We start from the raw sequence: 18623 nt of genomic DNA on the forward strand, positions 1-18623 counted from the left end.
GGAAAAAAAATGGATGCACTTTACAGTAATTTTACATAGAATTTAAAAAAGAAAAAACTCTACTTTAGGTTTTCGATTTTGAAAACAGAAATTATCTGGACTCTGTTCATTGTCATCAACATCAGCCAGTAAGGACATGCCCAATCAACACCACTGGGAAGTTTCACAATACAAGAATTCGTGATGAAAGCTGCGTTGTAACAGCCATAATAGGTCTTAGGGTCCTTACTTTAACACAGTCGTGATATCAATAAAGAGTTTCCAAAATTAAACTTCTCTCAGGTAGCTTATAATCATAGATGCCTGCAAATTCAGTGTGTAGGTGTATTATTCATCTGTATGTCATCACTGAAGCCCTGGAGGACAACCATGCAGAAAAACAAAAGCTTCAGAGTTTCAGTGTGATGACACACTGTTGCATCAATAAAAAGAAAGACTACTCACCTTAATGACAGCTATGAGCAAATTTGTTTGCTGTGCAATATTGTTTTCATTTAGTTTGAACCTCACATACGGTCGATGTCTGCATGTCAGTAGCGCAGGTTTATAGATGAGTATAATTTTGGTAAGATACACTCCTGAGAAATACAGACACCGAGGACTACAGGAAGCAAATTAACTTTTACAGTGCCAAACACACAGAATAAGAACATTTATGATTTGTAAAACACTGAGCACCCGAAAGCAACTTAACAACCAGTTTGTGCATGCATATCCACGCACATTTGACCCAGAGGCATTGAAAAAATACATATTCTGACATATTGTTTGATTATTTTGACAATGATTTTGGTTGCAGACAGACTCCACCCTCCTGTAAAACTGAGAGAGGAAGAGATGTGGAGGAACATCATCTGAGAATGTGTCAGTAAGGCCTGAGACTCACAATAATTCCTTTGTAATGAATCAAGCATGAGGAAAAACTGAAATGGAAACATGTTACACTGAAGAATTTTAATGAATTTTCAAACTACACAAGCCGCCAACAAAATTTTTACAGCTTTAGAAATGATGCATATCAAAAGATTTATTCCCTTGCCAGCATGTTCAACTAAATTCCCCATTAGTTTACAATTTGATACCAGAATGTGTCTCACCTTTATAGATCTAGATAACATAAGATAATATGAGTTGAATATAAAGAGTTGAGGCTAATGGCACACTTTATTCCACATGTTACAAAACCCAGTTTCTTAATTTTCTATTGCATTTTTCTTTTCTTTTATTTGTACCTTCTGTGTTGACAGAGAAGAAAATAAAAACAAGAAATTACAAATGTTTGTTGTGATACTTGTAGGGTTCAACTGTTGGTTCCTGGAAAAGAAAAAAAAATGCACTTATGCTATCTTCAGCAAAATCTTTATTCATGACGTGTAAGTGTTTGTTGAGCTTTACCTGCACACTGTGCTGTAAACCACACCTTCATCATCGTCATTATGGGAGTGAAACCGCTGCTCCCTGCACGTGACAAAGTCAGTTTGTACATGTGCCTCCACTGCAACAATCATTAATGTTTGAAAAATGGTTTACAATTGTAAAAACGTCTCACATGTTTGATTCTCTGTTGGTTTTGAAGTAAACAGAAGTATAGATGAGTTCTGTTGTTCTGCCTTCACACTGATTTGCCTCCCGTTGGTTATCGTAACAAATGAGCCAGTTGACGTAGTCTGTATTCTGGATACATAAAGAAATACCACAAGATGAATTAGTGCAGAACAATGTTCTCCTCTTACATTTATATCCTGAGCTACTGTGACCCCTTTTTCCTACACTCACACAACAAAAACATCCTATTTGATGCCAGTCATGGTATTTACCAGTTCATCGAGAATCACTGTAGGATGTGGGTTTGACTTGTTTTTCACCTACTTAACTCAGTTAGAGACAACCAGCCCAACTGTCATTTTCACTCATTTCATATTCACTAACAAACTAGAATACAATAAAAAAAAGCCAAAAATAGTCCTGATGGTGCCACCTGTATGTCCTCCTCACAGTCGGTCGTTGGTGCCCACGTCATTTTTTTGTTGAGCCTGAAACAGATGAACAAAACCTGTAAAATCAACATGCAAGACTCATTGCAAGATCAGTGTAAATACAACTTACCTTATGACAGCAGTGGTCACAATGAGAAACACAGCAACAATAGCAATGATGAGTATGTCTCTGGTAGCTGTTGCCCAATATACTGTGAAACAAAAGCATTGAGTTAGCTTTATGAGAGCATCAGAGTCAAATACTCCTTTGATGCCAATTTTAATATCCATAATCTTAGACTCAAGTGCTTTTTTAAAAATGTTTTTGGCCATTAGCTATGTTCTTCTTACCTTTCATCTTTAACGTCACAACAGAGGAGTTTTGACTTCCATGTGTGTTGGTGGCGCTGCATAAATACTGGCCACCATTACCAGGAAAGAAGAGAGGCTCATGGCCAACAGTCATAATATCATCATCATCATCATCATGTATTTTAAACCAAGTATAATTCTCCACTGGGGGGTTTGCATGGCTGCTGCAGATCAGGGTGACGTTGCTACCGGCGTCTACCTCTGGCGATGGTCTGATAGACACTGATGTGTTCTTTGGGCCATCTGAAACACAACTTGAGTTTTTAGTTGTCTAGAGGAAAATCTAACATTCAGACACTTAAATGCTTCATTGTTTCAAGGTTTAGTTCATCCAGAAAAACACCATACTGTGGATTTCATTTCAAGTATTAACTTTGATTCCAGTACTCACATTGAACATCGATATTTAAGACTCTTGAAGTTGTTCCTGTGTGTTTCTTTAGCGAGCAAGTGTAGTTTCCAGAGCTTGTAGAAGACATGTTTCTCAAATAAAGCACAGGTCCTTCATGTATGGGTTCTCCATTCTTAAACCAGGTGAAAGCAGATGAAACGTTGATGTCGTCACAGCTGTTTATGCAGGTCAGATTCACAGACTCGCCTTCCATCACTGTTTCATTTCCATGAGATTTTGTCACCAAAATATTTAAATCTGGAAGAGCAAAGAACAGCTTCAGTTTCAAACTTTGCAGATTGTGAATTATAGTTGATGTTTATAATAAAAAACAAAAACAAAACAAAACTTACCAACAACCTTTAATGTTGGGCCAGCTTTACCAGGCCTCCAGACCTTTTTATTGCTAGTAAAAAATCTGATGGTGTATAATCCTTTGTCATCATGGTTCACTTGCCGTATTTTTAAGGAGCAATTGTGATGTTTGTCACCGATATACTGAAATCTTGGGGTGGTATTGATGACCTTGCCGTCAAAAATAGAACCATGATTCTTTACACGACCCCACTGGACTCTCTTTATTCTCAGGTTGTCAGTGTGGTAAAATGAACATTGTATGACAGCAGACAAGCCTTTCACTGTGCAGATATGTTGCTGTTGATATTCCACTTTCAACATGTTGCAGAGAACGTCTGAAAGAGATAGATTCATGCATAACTTGTGTGATTTTATCTTTTAAATATTGCGTTAAATGAGAGTTAAGTGTTGTACTTACCAGGCAGAAACAGTAGCATTAGTGTCCATGTCAGGTTTTTGTGTTTAATGAGCATTTTGAAGTTCTTTCCAGTCAAATCATCAAGATTGTAATTGTTTTTAAAGTCTCTGTAGGAGAAAAAAGAAGCTCTACCTGCCACATTGACTGTTTTCTATTCAAAATGCAGAGTGAAGGAGTATTTTCTTTTATCTGTTTTTTTAATCTACAGTTAAGACAGCTTCCTGTGATGGAAAAAAAAAAAAAGGTTTTAGGTCCTAACAAGGTTCTCTGCCTCTAAAATCAGGTCACATACACCACAGTGCACCATGAGATGTATAAAACCAGTCTCTGTATGAGGAAACCTGCATGTGTCCTGTGCATATGCGTGACATGTTGCTTTGTTGTGGTCAAAGCCTAGTTATATCAGTTGTCTGTGACTTTTGATCAGACAGTGTACCAACCAAGTGGATTTTTTATGTTCATTTTTAATGTATTTGTCATTTTTATTTTTGATAACTGGTGGTAAAAAAATAATAAAGCATAAGAGGGCATAAGAGCATACATGAAGGACCTGTGCTTTATTTGAGAAACATGTCTTCTACAAAGAGGATAATGTACAGTGTCAGTATGTGTTGTTTAACCATTGACACAGAATAGAATACTTCAGATTTAGGACAATGACATTAAATATGAAAAGCTGATGCAATTATTGTGTCAAATCATTGACTGAATTTCAAAAAAGGATGGGAGCTTGTCCTTTTCATTCTGGCACTTCCCTCTGCAGGTTACACTGCAGGTTGTATCACATGCTATACATTTTTTTTCTGTAACATATATATGTGAGTTTTGTCTGAACACATGTTTAAATACTTTCAAGGCAACATTATTAATCCTAAAAATCTCTGTGAAATTTAATAATGGCTCAATTTTATTTTGTTGATACTAGTTACCTGCCTTATTCTGCCTTAATGAAATCCAGGGCAATGCACGAAGACTTATCAGAGCTTCAATTGTATTGTTCACAATTGTTTTTAGAAAAATAGGATTTTATGACAGAATTTGATGTCTATTTGTTCAACATTTTGTCTCAAACATTTAAAATAAACACGTTTCAAACAAAGTTGTCCAAAGGCACAAAAACGGCCGCACATGATTTCTCTGAGGTGTGTGAATCACCCACTCCAGGGCAGTTTTCGTTGACGAAATTGCGGGGATGATCACGGGGTCCCTATAAGTAGACTGTGGAAACGAGGACACAAGTAGTGCGCGCTGCCAACGAGGAGGACCAGTCGCTTAAGTTACGCAGGACCAAAGACTCAGTGCTCGATATGGAGATGCCTGCTAAACTCATGTTCCCCATCGTGGTGATATCCGTGCTGGTTGCTTGCAGTCCTACGGAGGCATGGTATAAGCAGGTGGCCGGTCCAAGCTACTATTCCGTGGGCAGGGCGTCCGGCTTGCTGTCCGGTATCCGGAGGTCACCGTACGTCAGGAGAGCCGAGCCAGACACGTCCAACAGCGTATTCTCTGAAATAACTCCTCAGAGTTTCATCCTGAAGACAATGGTTAGTGGTCATCGATTATATCAACGTATTTTGGGTTGGATAAGATTGCCATTACGCATTACGCACGGTGCCTGGTAACTTTGCGCTCAAGCGCAAATATAAACATTCAGAATCAGACTTTTAAAAACCTGAAAATGTAATAGTACTTTAAGTACAAAACATCTATCTTGAAAATAACACAGATTACTGGAAACAAGAAGAAAATTCACCCAATTCTCCTCGTACATTTTAAGACTTTAAACTTTTGGCAGCGTTTTTCATTGTCGAGACTTTTACTCAATTATGACTTTAATGAGCTCCAGCTTAAGAATTGGTGAACCCATGGTTAGTTTATCTCTTTTGCGAGCACGTTTATCAGTTTATCTTAATCTTAACACTAGATTTTACAGAGAAAACCATCTGAACAGCATTTTTTTCGTTCCAGGACTTCTGGTCAATAAAGCCTGAAAGTTTAAGTGTAGTTTTACATCAGAATACATTGTAAAGAAAGCTGGACTTTACCGCAGGATGCCTCCTGTCAGAGTAATTATATATAACTCCGGATTATTATTACTGATACATCAACGTATAATAAACCTTTTAATGTTGTCAGCGTTGACTACTTTATAGTAAGGGGGCGGGGGGGTTAAACACCGTCTAATGTAATGACATAATTTGTCTGTTTTTCTCCACACAGCCTGTTTGCATCAAAGACATCACACCAAACCTGCAGAGCTGTGAACTCTTCCAGGAAATCAAGGGTTCATTTAAGTGCAAAGCAGACGTCTTCCTCTCTGTGGACCCCTCAGACTGTGCAGGAGACTGAGCAGCAAAGCCGACAGCTGGGCTGGATGATGAAGCCTACTTACTTCCTGGAGGCTTGGCATTTAAAAACTGTACATTTATCACAGGTGTTGCACTAGACCGAAGTTATGCTACCTTTCATTTAACATTTCGCCAGATTATTTATTGATTTTCTGAGAAACTTGTCTTTTATGCAGTACAAGAAATGTATTAATGTACATATTTGAGTTTTCATTAATAAATGAATCATATTGCAATCCCTTGTTCAAATTATTGAATACAAAAACACACTGCAGTGCTTTTTCTTCAACACTGGAGATGACCAAATCACACGCTGCATTTTATTTTCTAGCTGTGGTGCCACCATCACATATAAAAGGGCAGATGGTATTTAGCACTGGAGACTTTTATAGGGATGTTAAACAAAGCAAGTTGGTAGGCTGGAGCATGTGCACAAAAAGGTGATATTTATTACCAAAAATATTAAACAGAAGCAAAAATGAACCACGGGAAATTCAACAAATACCTTGAGCTGAAACAAAGAACTAACAAATGAAATCTGCATCCTCACAGCAAGCTGCCACTTACTCTCTTCCCTACTCCATTCAATAAACTGGCCCTTTACCTTCTCAGTCTCACCTAACTGGAACATACCATCTACTCAGGTGACCACAGTGTGAGCTAGACTGATACCAAGCTTTCCAAACATATTGAACAACACTGATGTAGGATTTCGCTGTTACTGCTGGCAATCACAATTTCCTGTGGTCACACATGCACAGCCATGAGTGCACCAAATTATATAGAATGTCATTTACCACATAACAGTGTTATCCATTCTACCTCAACTTGACAGAGCCTAGTGACTCACTGTTTAGTGCAGCTAATAATGCACACCTGTTGTCACTATCACTGATTAAGCTGACAATCTGCCCTACCATCACAGCTCTCAAAAAGAAGCACAACAGGACTGAAGCCCTTCAACAAAACACAACATTGTGAAACAGAAACTACTTAAATTAAACCCAAATTCCATTATTTGTGTAATGTGACTGATAAATTAACAGAAACACAGGACTGAAATTAGTGATTTAACACAAAAACATAAGTAATGTTGGGAATCAGGGCTTAGTGAAAAGGGAGAAGAGCAACCTTTTTACACTAGCAAACATGAATTTGTCAAAGACAAATAACTTGCACAAACATTGTAATAATAAATGCAGTTATTGGTGATTTAGAGGCATTAAAATGTGCCAAAACATGACTTTATCAAGAGACACACTGACTAAAAATTGTTGCATTTCCCCAAGTTACAGTGATCCAAGGTTATAATTGCATGCTGTGCAAATGAGGGAGACAAACATATCCTGCATAGGTAACTGTTCTTTGAAGGGGAAGAAAACCTATAGTAATCAATAAACCACATTAAAAAGACCAGGCATGCAAATCCATAAATATTTTATTTAAAATGTTTTAAAATAAAATGGGAAGCACCAATAATATTATCTTTACCATATTAGCCACTTAAATAAGTTACTTTAAAATGAGGGCAACAACTGTAATAAAGTTAAAAATTTTTAGTGCTGAATTACCTAAAACACACTAAGAATTATCAGAGAACTTTTATAGCAGCTGGACAGCTGCTAGGTTCTCCTTGATAATCTGATCAATGACCATTTGGAAGACCACCTGTATGTTGGTGGTGTCTGTGGCAGTAGTGAAGTGGTGGAACACGGGATGGTCTGGTCTGCTGTTACATGCTGAAAACATGGCAGTGATGAAGTGGGCCGCAGCATCCACATCACCATCTGGACCTGGATATCGTTGAAGGTAGACAGAAAAAGATACATTCAGAGACATCTGTATGGTGCCAGTTCAACAGCAGTCCAAACTATATCGAGTCGGCCTCATTCATTAAATATGAATAAAATGACGCACTTGCTTCCGGAGATAATCTGTAAACAGGATTTCCTTCCCAAACCCCAATTACACACATGAGAACATTATACACTGACATTGAGAGATTGCTTCTCAGTTGTGCCTGAAATATGTATGACAATGATTCAGCCAGAGTCAATGATATACACATAAACGGAGTACTGTATGTGAATATTGTGGAAATCTCTGCCCAGGAGGAATTTTGATTACCCAGTGGACTGGAAGGATGCAGAGACCCATCCAGCAAAACAACAAAAAACATACATATTTAAACAATTCCTTGTGGATTTGAAGAAATCCAAGTTCGAAGTTAAGTGTCAACTCTTCAGTAGTAAGAGTTAGAGTATCCCACATCAGCAGTATATATTTTATGTCAGAGTTCTCAGTTTTGGGGTCAGGAAGTAACATTGTGGCAGTTGCTATGTACTGTAGAGAGAGTCAAGGGAGAGTTTCAAGACTGTCAGATTGATATTTGATGCATTTTTCCATTATAGATTAAATAGCTTGATATGTATGATCCTTGCTTTATTTCCTATTTGGAAGTCAGTCATTCACAAGAAAAAAAAACAAGAAATAATGCAAAAGTATGCTTTACTCAGATGAACCTGACATCATACAAACATACTTACACAAGTAAAATTTGATGTACAAAATGTCTCTCCAGCATACCTTCATAACTAGAAAGATAAAATCTCAAGTGTCTTCCAGAGTGAAGGATCTTTTCCCGGAAAAGGTCAGTTTTGTTCATGAACAGGATCTGTAGGAGAGGGATAGCATGAGAATAGAAAAAATAATAAATATAGCAGGGACAATATTCAAATAACCCTCCAGTTGATCAAATGCATCAAGTCCTCAACACTTTAGGAAACACACAAAACTCTGTATTTACAGTAAGTGCTTCATCTACCAGAGGCCAAACACAATTTTACCCTGAAATATTGTGTTTGAAAAACATTTTCTTACTACATCTGTATAAAAACTACAATGGCAGTCATCCTGGTCCAGAGCTAACACTGACAGCATCCTAACATCCTCTGAAAATTAAGATATTGTACATCTCTCTTCTCACAGGGCACATACAACATACAGCGAGTATGCTGCTCTGCAAGGAGCCATCAACTAGAACTGCACATCTCTAGAGCCAAAACACTTGATTCACTGCATATATATCACCATGGTTCAGTCTATATGCTATAAACATAGTCATTACCGACACCAAAGCACTGACAGGTCAGTATTAGCCTATTAAAAACATTATTCTAAAGTCTGCTAATGGCTTAATGATACCTTTAGCAGAGGTTTTACAGAAAGGGACACCCTGTAAAAATTATATATATATATATATATATATATATATATATATATATATATATATATGCTAATATATTTTGGTGCAGTCTGTCACCTAGTGCTGCTGACTTTTCCATTTTTGTAGATATTCGTGGCTGTAAAATAAACCTGCTCCTAAATGCTTTGAGTTAATCAAATAGAGATGTGAATGCTAGTGACCAAACAAGTGAGTCATTCATGCTCATATAAATAATCCCATAAATTTGATTGTGAAAGAAATCAAACAAATTCATCACAGTAGGTGGTGAACAGTGCTTCCAGCCAACACACTAAACAGAAATCCCATATTCTACATCTCAATTAGATGCAATTTGTATGCTAATTATGTATGTCAGACACAATCATAGCAAGACTGTGCCCTATCTGCCTAGCATGAATGCTTACCAAAAAGGCACTTTAGTCCCCCCCAAACACACACACATTACAATGAGTTTCAAACAAACATGGCAGACAGATGCCTTAAAAACAATACTATAAACTGATACTTTGTGTGTTCTACAATGTTAAGCACCTTTGCATACCATACCATACTTACCAGTGAGGTGCTCTTGAAGACTGTGTTGGTGCAGATCGATGTAAAAAGTTCAAGACTTTCCTGCAGCCGATTCTAATGACGCAAAATATGAGAGAAGCTGAGGATATACATTAATTTTGCACCAAATATTGCAGCTGCAAACCTCTGTGCAAATCTTCTTTATGTACTCACACATTGGAAATTATTTGTGCAAATATTTTTCATTTGTTCACAAAATGTCATGAACAGCTACAGATCTCCTTACAGATTCAAGAATTAATTTGTTCAGATAGTTTTTTTACACATTCAAACATTGGCATTCATTTGATCAAAATGTTTTACACATTCAGACATTTGAATGTATTCAAACAAAATGTTTCACACATTCAGATATGGTGATACACAGCTACAATACTTATGACCCTAATTGTATTCCATACTAATTCAGTGAAACACAATGTCTATTCTGCTAAGTCAGGAAAACATGGCATCACATTTGATTTATTGCATGTGGCTACAATCAATCTTTATCATAACATACCACTGAAGGGTCTTCTATTAGTGACATATCATAGCTGCTGAGGGCCACGACAAATAACACTGCCTGGATACAGTCGAAACAACTGAGCCACTTCCTCCTCTCACTCCGCTGGCCCCCGACATCGTACAACCTGTCAACACGCAGAACAAAAACCCATTTGTGCTTTACTCAACCAATGATCACAGACCATAAGTACAAGAAGAGAAGAAGATTATCTGTGCAAGCAATTAGCTTAAATCACTAATCAATCTAAAGTATAATGAAATGGTGTTCTTTCTCTGCTGGGCTCAAGTATACTAAACTCCAGAGATTTGTCACAATTATTAAGTTGTAAAAAAGTAGAAAGGAATAATGTAATATAATTGATTTAAGTACAAATATTCTTTGTGAGTTGACAATTTAAAATATATTCCCTCACAAATAGCTTTATTGATACTGTCTGTTGCCGTCTTACTCACAAGAAATATGGCAATATCACTGATATTAGGGAATAGCATTACATTGGCACATTCAAACCTGTTATAAAACGTGACAAATATTGGGGCAACCTATTTCAAATTATGATTGGACACTTGGGCTTCACTAAGCCAAGGGTCTCTGTGACACAGGTAATGAGTTCCCATTTGGGCCAGACAGTCCCCAGGTGCAAGATTGCAGTACTCATGTCAGAGGTAATGAAGCATTTATCCTCTGGGTCAAGAGTCAGCTGTAACAAGCTGGGGGACAATAAGCCTTAACAGTGGCATTTGACAGCAGTAGTTTCTGTGGCGCAGAACAAAAGATTAACACTTATGAACCCCCAGAGGGATTTTATATGCTCAAGGCCAGATTATCTTAACAATAATCATAGAAACTTTACACATAAGCAGACAGAGAATGTTAACTAATGCATCAAACATCGCAACAGGATGCAGAGTTATTATTTACATGGTCTTCAATGTTACAGAAGTTTAGCTGATTTATCGTTGTCTGTGGCATGTGCATGGAAATCTTGCTTGAATACCTTGAACCGCTTGAGACTCATTGTAGTTTTCAACACAAACTTTCTGGATGAAAAGTAAAGAGGACTTGGCACCAGTGCAGTAACCAAAAGCAACATGCTATCTTTATACCTTGGCTGATTACGATGAATCAAATATTTCTGCACAGTTTCCTTTGTGTTGCCTTCATGTGCTTTGAACGTTACATTAGGCATTGAAATTTGATAGTGGAAGACGATAATTCGTCATGATCACACTGAGGCAAACACATCAGAGCTGCAGAGATGCAAACAAAAACATTCATAAAATTGCTCCAAAGCTGTCAAACCTAACATTTTGCAAGCTTCAGCATGTGGTTGCAATTCTAGCCTTTAAGAAGCTACAGTATATACAATATTTATAAAGTTGTGGTCTGTATTGATCCTGTTCCTTGTGACGACCTGCAGACTGAATGCTGTCATAGCATAGTGACAGGGCACAGGGAGCATTGTGAATAGTTGCGTACTCTGAAAAACAAAAGTTCAAAGTGGAAAAGGGGGGGTTGGGGTTTCAGATCATTACTATGCTTCCTTCGCGTTTGTGTTATTATTCCTGGAATAACCAGGCAGAGTGAAGCCATCAATATTTCATGTCTGAGTCATAGCGTCCAGGCAGTGAGTTCAGCTTTTGTCAGGAACCCTTCAAGAGTTAGAGATGAGGCCAAGTCTCCAGAGCCTCACTAAGCCTCACTGTGCTGCTTACAGATGCCAACATGTTAAAGTGTATTCAACAAGTCCATGAACAGGAAAAGTGGTGACAAATGAATCTTTCAAGGACCATACATCTTGATTTGCTTGTTTGACCCAGTGATTGCAACTATACTGATAATAATAACATACTGATATTATTGTCGCCCATTTTTTAAAATAACTTGTCTATTTATTATTGACTAAGTCCATACAATCCCTGTAACCATCAGTTTCCTTCATGAAAATCAACTTACAGAGATCTGAAATGTCTTTAAGGTAGATAATCAATCACAGCCAACATTTAATCAGATGTACTTTCTTGTTAAGTTACATATTGTGTGCTACAAGCTGAGTCGTCAATCTCTATATATTTTTATGTATTTGATTTATTTTTATATTTGAATTAGTCCATTTAGTTATTGTTATTATGCTTTTGCCTTTAATTGGATTTGTTTCTTTTACCCACCTCAGTGTTTATGTATTGTGTGATTTATGTTCAGTAGCTACTGTAAAACTGTAATTTTGCTTTGGGATCAATAAAGTACTCTATTTACAAAAAATCTTAGCAAAAAAAATGCAAATCAACAATCATACAAATAAAGCTCAGACATTACACTCTACAGCCATTGTATTCTCATGCCAAGCTAATCACCAACTCATCCAAACATCACCACCAGGTTCATGGCATGGTTGTGCATATACTAGTAGAACATGTGATAGCAGCAATTTATAACTCATCATCAAAACACTGTTCTTCAGTTCCACTCAAAAAAAAACATACAAAGTATCTTTCTGCTGGCAACACATCTCAAGCACAAGGGTGCTAAGACAACCAACAACTATTTATTGTGAGTGCATAAAATCTACATGTTCATACATGGTAAAAGATCCTGAGTGTTGTGTGTAACTGCATACTTGTGTTTAACTGCATGCATGTGGTTTTGGTATCTAGGTATATTTGTTCATGTTGTAGTGTGTGTGTAAGCAGTGATATCTATATCCCCCTGGTCACACTCAATTATGCTTTCAGCTTTAATATATAGTTCATAATCAATGTTTCTTCATTAGAATTGGTGTTTCAAGGGAATATGACTAACGCTTGTTTATGTAAAGGTATAAGATGCAAAGACTTCAATTGTCACTTGAGAGTAAAAGATGGTGAAATATTATTTTAATATTAAGCAAGCATATTCAGTGAGGTAATTGCCCCTCTAACAATAAATGTAAAATATGATGCTCATTTTTCCATAATGTTGGCATCGCTGTGCAGGTTAGAGTTATCTGTGTGCAGCATTATATTATGTTTAAGCCAGTAGTGAATTTGAACACGTTTTAAGTGTCTTACCGAAAGATCATGTCATTAACTTGAAACTGTGTCTCAATGATTCCGCAGGTCCTCACTCTCACTCTCAGAACATCTGCCTCAGTGGGGACGTAGCTGGGAGCGATGATTCGACTCATATTCTCAAAGAAACTGGAGAGAGAAGGAGACCAAGAAACATCACTAACTGATAAGAATGTCAGCTTGTGGACAGACACAAGTCTTGCTGCTTTTGTCAGATTTTATTTGGGTTACAGAAATCAATTCAAGTTCTCATCAACTTCAGGCCAAGACAGTGGTGTTTACTAAACTACACGTTATGGCATGCTTTCAATAATATGATCTTTTTAATGGCAATGATAGTTCTTGTTTCATTCAGGCCATTAACGAACATACACACTCAGATGCCAGTTTATAATTAAGAATGCATTCAAATCCGACAACAAAGCAATAAATCTTCTTCATAAATGGAGGCTGCAGTTTGTCCTGCTATTGTATTATACTATGTTGTGTGTCTAATATTTAATCTACCCTCACTGATATGAATCCCATCACAATGAACCACATTTTTGTGACAACTTGCAATATAAGCTGCACAGAGAAAATGTAGAACTATCAAGTTGTTGTAGTTCTACAGTAGTTGTTGAGTGGAGAAAGTGGACTGTCAACAGCACACTACATGACCTGGCACACTCAGAACCTTATTATGAAAATTACTACTAGAGCTACACCAGATGACACAAGCAGAGTGAACATTTTTTTTCATGTAGCAGACCTGGCTGCAGGTCCGTGACATGTGAGCCATGTTGTTGTGCAAGTACACAATCTTTTAAACAATGGTATCATGTTGTGAGTAAATGTGTAAGTAAAATGTTTGTCAGTTCAGATATTCCATAAATAATGTAATGTAAAGATGGGTTGATCACATCACAAAGCCTTTCTAAGTTCTACCTTCAGCAGTGAAGTAAAGTTATTAAAGCAACTGTTGATTTGGGGGGATCTAAAAAGAAGAAACAGGTTGCATCAATAGTTACTTCCTGAAACTGTAAATTTCTTTTCAGCAATATTAACAGTTCATTTCATGCCAAATGTAATGTCTGAGAGGTCATTTTACACACTGGGATGCCTTCAGGTCTTGGGCAAGTCAAGTGTGTCACGACACAGTCTAATCCAATATTTCTGGAAGGATAAATCAATGCGGGGTCCAGCAGAATGAGAACATCGAAAGAGAGCTTGTTGAGTTTCATGTCATCCTCCAGCTCCCAACCTTATTGAGTTCCGATAATTAAGCTGTCACATCTTCATCTTTCTCAGTCGGGCCAGCTGGAGTACATTTGAACTTGGCAGACGTCCTCCATGTTGCTTTTGAGATAAGGGCTTCTACGCAATCTGTGTATTTTGAGTACAGTAAATTCAGAGATCAAAAGTACTGAAAAGATTCCTCATTCACCTTCATTTTACAGAGGATATGAAAACCCCAACACTGGTCAGAGAGTGTAATGTTGTGTTCAATTTTGTGTTGTTTGTAATTGATGTTCAAGCAATTCAGGCAGTGACTAAGTACCGAAGGCATCTTAATGTGAGCTATGCAAGTGAGTCATACAATCAATCCAATTAGCAGTAGATGCCAGCTTTAAGAGAGGTCTGACAGTTAACATTTTTAAACCAAGGTAAGGCAACTAAGTGACAAACAGAGCACATAGTTGCTACCTTAACTGTGAATGCAATGTCTACAGCAAGTGTTATTTTGTGATTTTTCTCTCAATCTGTTCTTCAGTTTGTTGAAAAGTCACATTTTCCTCATTTCCTCTACTTTCTAGGCAAACTTTACAATTTCTACTCCCTTATTTTCTACATTTCCCAGACTGCCAGTCATAAAAAAAAGCCAATGGACCGTGCCTGAAAATGTTGCACAGCTTTCTATTTCAGAACAATTGCGAGCAAAACCTCTCCATCATTTTGATTGTGTGCTGCTATATAAACATTACTGAGTGATGCAAACGTCATCTACTACAATGGTTTTTTCCCTGTATAGTTTTTTTTCCAATTTGAGTGCAAAATAAATGTAAATAAGTCTTGCTTTATTGAATGTGGGAATCTTAATTGAAATTCATTTTGGATAGAATGTTTTGATGTCTCAACACGATCTAACATTGGGCTTCATTTTGCAAGCTGTGTACAGAGATGAATAAAATATTCACAACAAAGACAACAAAATGGGACAAGAGACGTCCCCAGTGGCTGTTTCAAGCTATGTAATTTTTTCAGACTCCAAATTGAAGTTGGCATTAAACTAGGAGTGCAAAACAATATTGCCATTTAGTAAAATGTATTCCACACTTCAGTTAATAATACACACTTCAGCTGATGATGCAACTCACACTCAACAAATGATCTATACAGAGTAATGAATTAGGATCTCATGACACTGTACAGGCAGACTCTTTTGATGAAGGATTGAAAGGGCAAAATCGCATAGCCGAAGGATAGCAATCGGGGAAAAAACAGTACTGCCCACATAAATACTGTATGAAATGTCCCACACAAGGACGGGAGGGGGTTGACAAACACTGGCTAATTTGAAGTGATATTTATTGGATAAAATACAGCTAAATTAAAAGCATAACGCTCCACCATAACTACAGCTTCACATGTGTGATGCTGTTTGACTTCTTACTCAAAGAAAACAAACTCTTTAATCATGTCTGTTTCATCTGCTCCATCCACTCATTCCAATTTTCCTGGATGTCTGCAAACAGTGCTTTTTAATTTGGTCCCAATTAAGCCTCCTGTTCCACAAATGTCACAGGAATAATTTCCTGAAGAGGAGTTATTCTCAGCACTTGTTTTACTGTCGCTCTGTATTGACAAGATGTGACGACATACTCCTTAGTGAGCAATTTCCCTTGACATTTCCATCATCAGACGTAATTGGGTGGTGTTGTGCAACATAGATCACTTAAGGTCATTTTACTCACTAGAGTGCAGAGTCATTCAGCTCAAACTCGTAACCTCTGGCTGCAGCTGCTCGCAATCCTTGGTCCGCCCAAAGTGCACAGAAAGCGTGAGCCACAAAAGGAAGCAGCTCCTGGTCGTCCCCCAGACACTGGCTGCAGGACAGGATGGAGCGGGCATGCATCTAAGCAGGACAATATATTGTTAGCATGAGGTCACTCATATTATTTACAAGAACCTGTAAGTAAATGATAGGGAGACAAATGTGTGATTTAGGCCTATACTTTAGATAAAATTCACCTCTCCTCATATTAAAACTATGCATTAAAGATTGTGCTGCCTGCAAGTAGTAATGGATCAACATGTCTCCCCTATCAACATTACAACTGATGATGATCATTAGTTTCTACCAATAATCTCTACTGAGAGATTGTAAATGCTTGCTGAATTGCAGAGTATACCAGATAAAGACTGACATCTAGTGTGATAAAGAGGGGCTGCAATAAAAAAAATGTGGACAACAAAGACAAAACTGAGCAGCTGATTTGATGGAACACTTTATCTAAAACTATGTTTCCATAGAAATCTGTACAAGCTCTCCTCACCTTGTTCTTCTTGTTAGCAAGGTTTATCCTCAGCATCCCCATTCCTCGAAGAACAAACTTCATAGAGGTCAGGACGTTGTCTAGTATTGCGGGCTGCGAAGAAAAGTCAACATTTGCAAGCCGAATTGCTTTTGGCTCAGATGACTAAAATATTTTAGGGTAAAAAATAAATTATAACACTCAATTTGCATCACAACTGCCCAGTATTGCACCTTGAAACTGATGAGCTCTTGTTTGGAGAAGCCGTGACTGTGGATTATCTTTATCTGTTTGATCAGGGTGCTCTTTCCACTCTCTGCAACTCCTGCCACACAATCCGGAGAAATTCTTAAAATAAACGATAAGTCAATGGTACATGATAAACCAATGCCTTTAACTTACCAAGCATGAGGATTTTCACCACATTCATCTCAGTCCTGGCATGTTCACAAAGGTCTTGTTCTATTTTAGAGCTCTGCAGTTTAGCCTTTTTACCCTCCTCTGTGATATCCTGGTGGAGGCACATTCCCATGCAGACCTAAGGCAGAATGCACAGTTTTCACATGCAACCTGAATGCAACTTTGGGCCTATAAAACATTAACTGTAATAATAACTTAAGGATAATTTTCTATAACCTATGGGAAAGTATACTATTTCATGTATTATTTGAGTTATTTAAAATACAAAAAAAATGACAAGGAAAACATTTGCAGATGAACATTAAAAAATGAACACATTCCCTTAAGCATTAAGAAAATATTTTTGGTACTCAAAAATAATGTAATCTAGTTGTCTGATAGCCATTTTTATATTCTATCTATCTGAAGCAGGCTACTGTAGACAATATGGTCTGTATTTATCTCCCATGAAGATAAGCCAATTGATAAATGTAAATACTTAGGAAAAATGTCCATCACGTTTTAAAATTACAACAGTCCCAACACCAGTTTCAAATATGAAAAAGCAGCAAATCATCAGATCCGAGAAACCATACCAGTTGAATTTGATTTTTTTTTCTTTTTACTATGACTTAAATAATTATTCTTTTAATCAAATAAGACCATATGACGACAAAAGGTTGCATTTTTTTTTTATCAAAACTGCGGCAAAAAAATCCAAATGAGCATGAACCTCTCACACAACCCTGCCAAGATTTCATCTTTTTGTTTTTTTTGTTTTTTTTTGAGGAGATTAAAAATTCAACAGCTGAACGAACGTATACCTGCAGTGGGGCTGGCAGTACATTTAGACAACAAAACATCACTTTGCTTTTGCTCTGCACGCCGCTGTATCGTTTGACTCACAGTCCAAACCGCAAACAAGTCCGAGGAAGAATTTTAGCAAGACAGGGAAGAGCTACTTAGGCTAATTAGGGGCACGTGCGCACGGCCTTACTTGTCTTTAAAACTCAGAGCTACTTTGAAGCTGGTTTTTTGATGGACTCAAAAAGGCTTTCACTTCAAAATAGGCTTTCATGTTCACTTAATACGTCTATCAAGATATAGAAAAACTTAAACTCATTAATAATAATGAATATTATTATTCATTAAAATAAAATTACATAATTGCAAAACCGTAGCCTTTATGGTGGAGGATTGATTGGGGGAACTGGCTTATCTGGTTACACAGTGCATGAGTTGCAATTTTTTTTTTTTTTTACTATACCTTTATAGTGTCAGCATGTGGCCTCAGATGGGTGTATCTCTCCATGAATTACTAATGATTTGTTGAATCAACTATAGTTGCCAACATGAGCATCAGTCTCTCTGATACTTACAAATTAACTGTAATTCATTTAACATTAAACAGGATTTACTTTGCCATCATAAATGACATAAGGTCACAAAGCCTTTCCACAGCAGAAAAGCTT

At 37.2% G+C, this 18623-nt stretch overlaps 3 protein-coding genes across 3 annotated transcripts; 1 reads left to right on the top strand and 2 right to left on the bottom strand.

Annotated features, from left to right (window-relative positions):
- Positions 1-1044: 1044 nt before the first annotated feature.
- On the bottom strand, positions 1045-3714 carry LOC122967549 (carcinoembryonic antigen-related cell adhesion molecule 6-like). Its single transcript, XM_044332246.1, has 9 exons — positions 3515-3714; positions 3093-3431; positions 2740-2997; positions 2328-2591; positions 2107-2188; positions 1979-2033; positions 1550-1674; positions 1396-1458; positions 1045-1314 (listed from the first exon to the last, which is right to left on the bottom strand). Exons 1-9 carry the CDS (start codon positions 3567-3569, stop codon positions 1194-1196), a joined length of 1362 nt encoding a protein of 453 aa, XP_044188181.1. The 5' UTR covers positions 3570-3714; the 3' UTR covers positions 1045-1193.
- Positions 3715-4586: 872 nt separating this feature from the next.
- Positions 4587-6098, top strand: LOC122967765 (neuropeptide B-like). Its single transcript, XM_044332565.1, has 2 exons — positions 4587-5058; positions 5735-6098. The coding sequence occupies exons 1-2, from the start codon at positions 4822-4824 to the stop codon at positions 5861-5863; spliced, it is 366 nt and encodes a 121-aa protein (XP_044188500.1). The 5' UTR covers positions 4587-4821; the 3' UTR covers positions 5864-6098.
- A 1184-nt stretch (positions 6099-7282) lies between these two features.
- Positions 7283-18115, bottom strand: LOC122967764 (guanine nucleotide-binding protein G(o) subunit alpha-like). Its single transcript, XM_044332564.1, has 10 exons — positions 17976-18115; positions 17155-17290; positions 16986-17077; positions 16774-16866; positions 16192-16352; positions 13238-13366; positions 10185-10314; positions 9665-9736; positions 8449-8536; positions 7283-7655 (listed from the first exon to the last, which is right to left on the bottom strand). Exons 1-10 carry the CDS (start codon positions 18012-18014, stop codon positions 7465-7467), a joined length of 1131 nt encoding a protein of 376 aa, XP_044188499.1. The 5' UTR covers positions 18015-18115; the 3' UTR covers positions 7283-7464.
- Positions 18116-18623: the final 508 nt, after the last annotated feature.

The sequence above is a fragment of the Thunnus albacares genome, chromosome 17 (genome assembly GCF_914725855.1).
Source record: "Thunnus albacares chromosome 17, fThuAlb1.1, whole genome shotgun sequence".
Lineage (NCBI taxonomy): Eukaryota > Metazoa > Chordata > Actinopteri > Scombriformes > Scombridae > Thunnus > Thunnus albacares.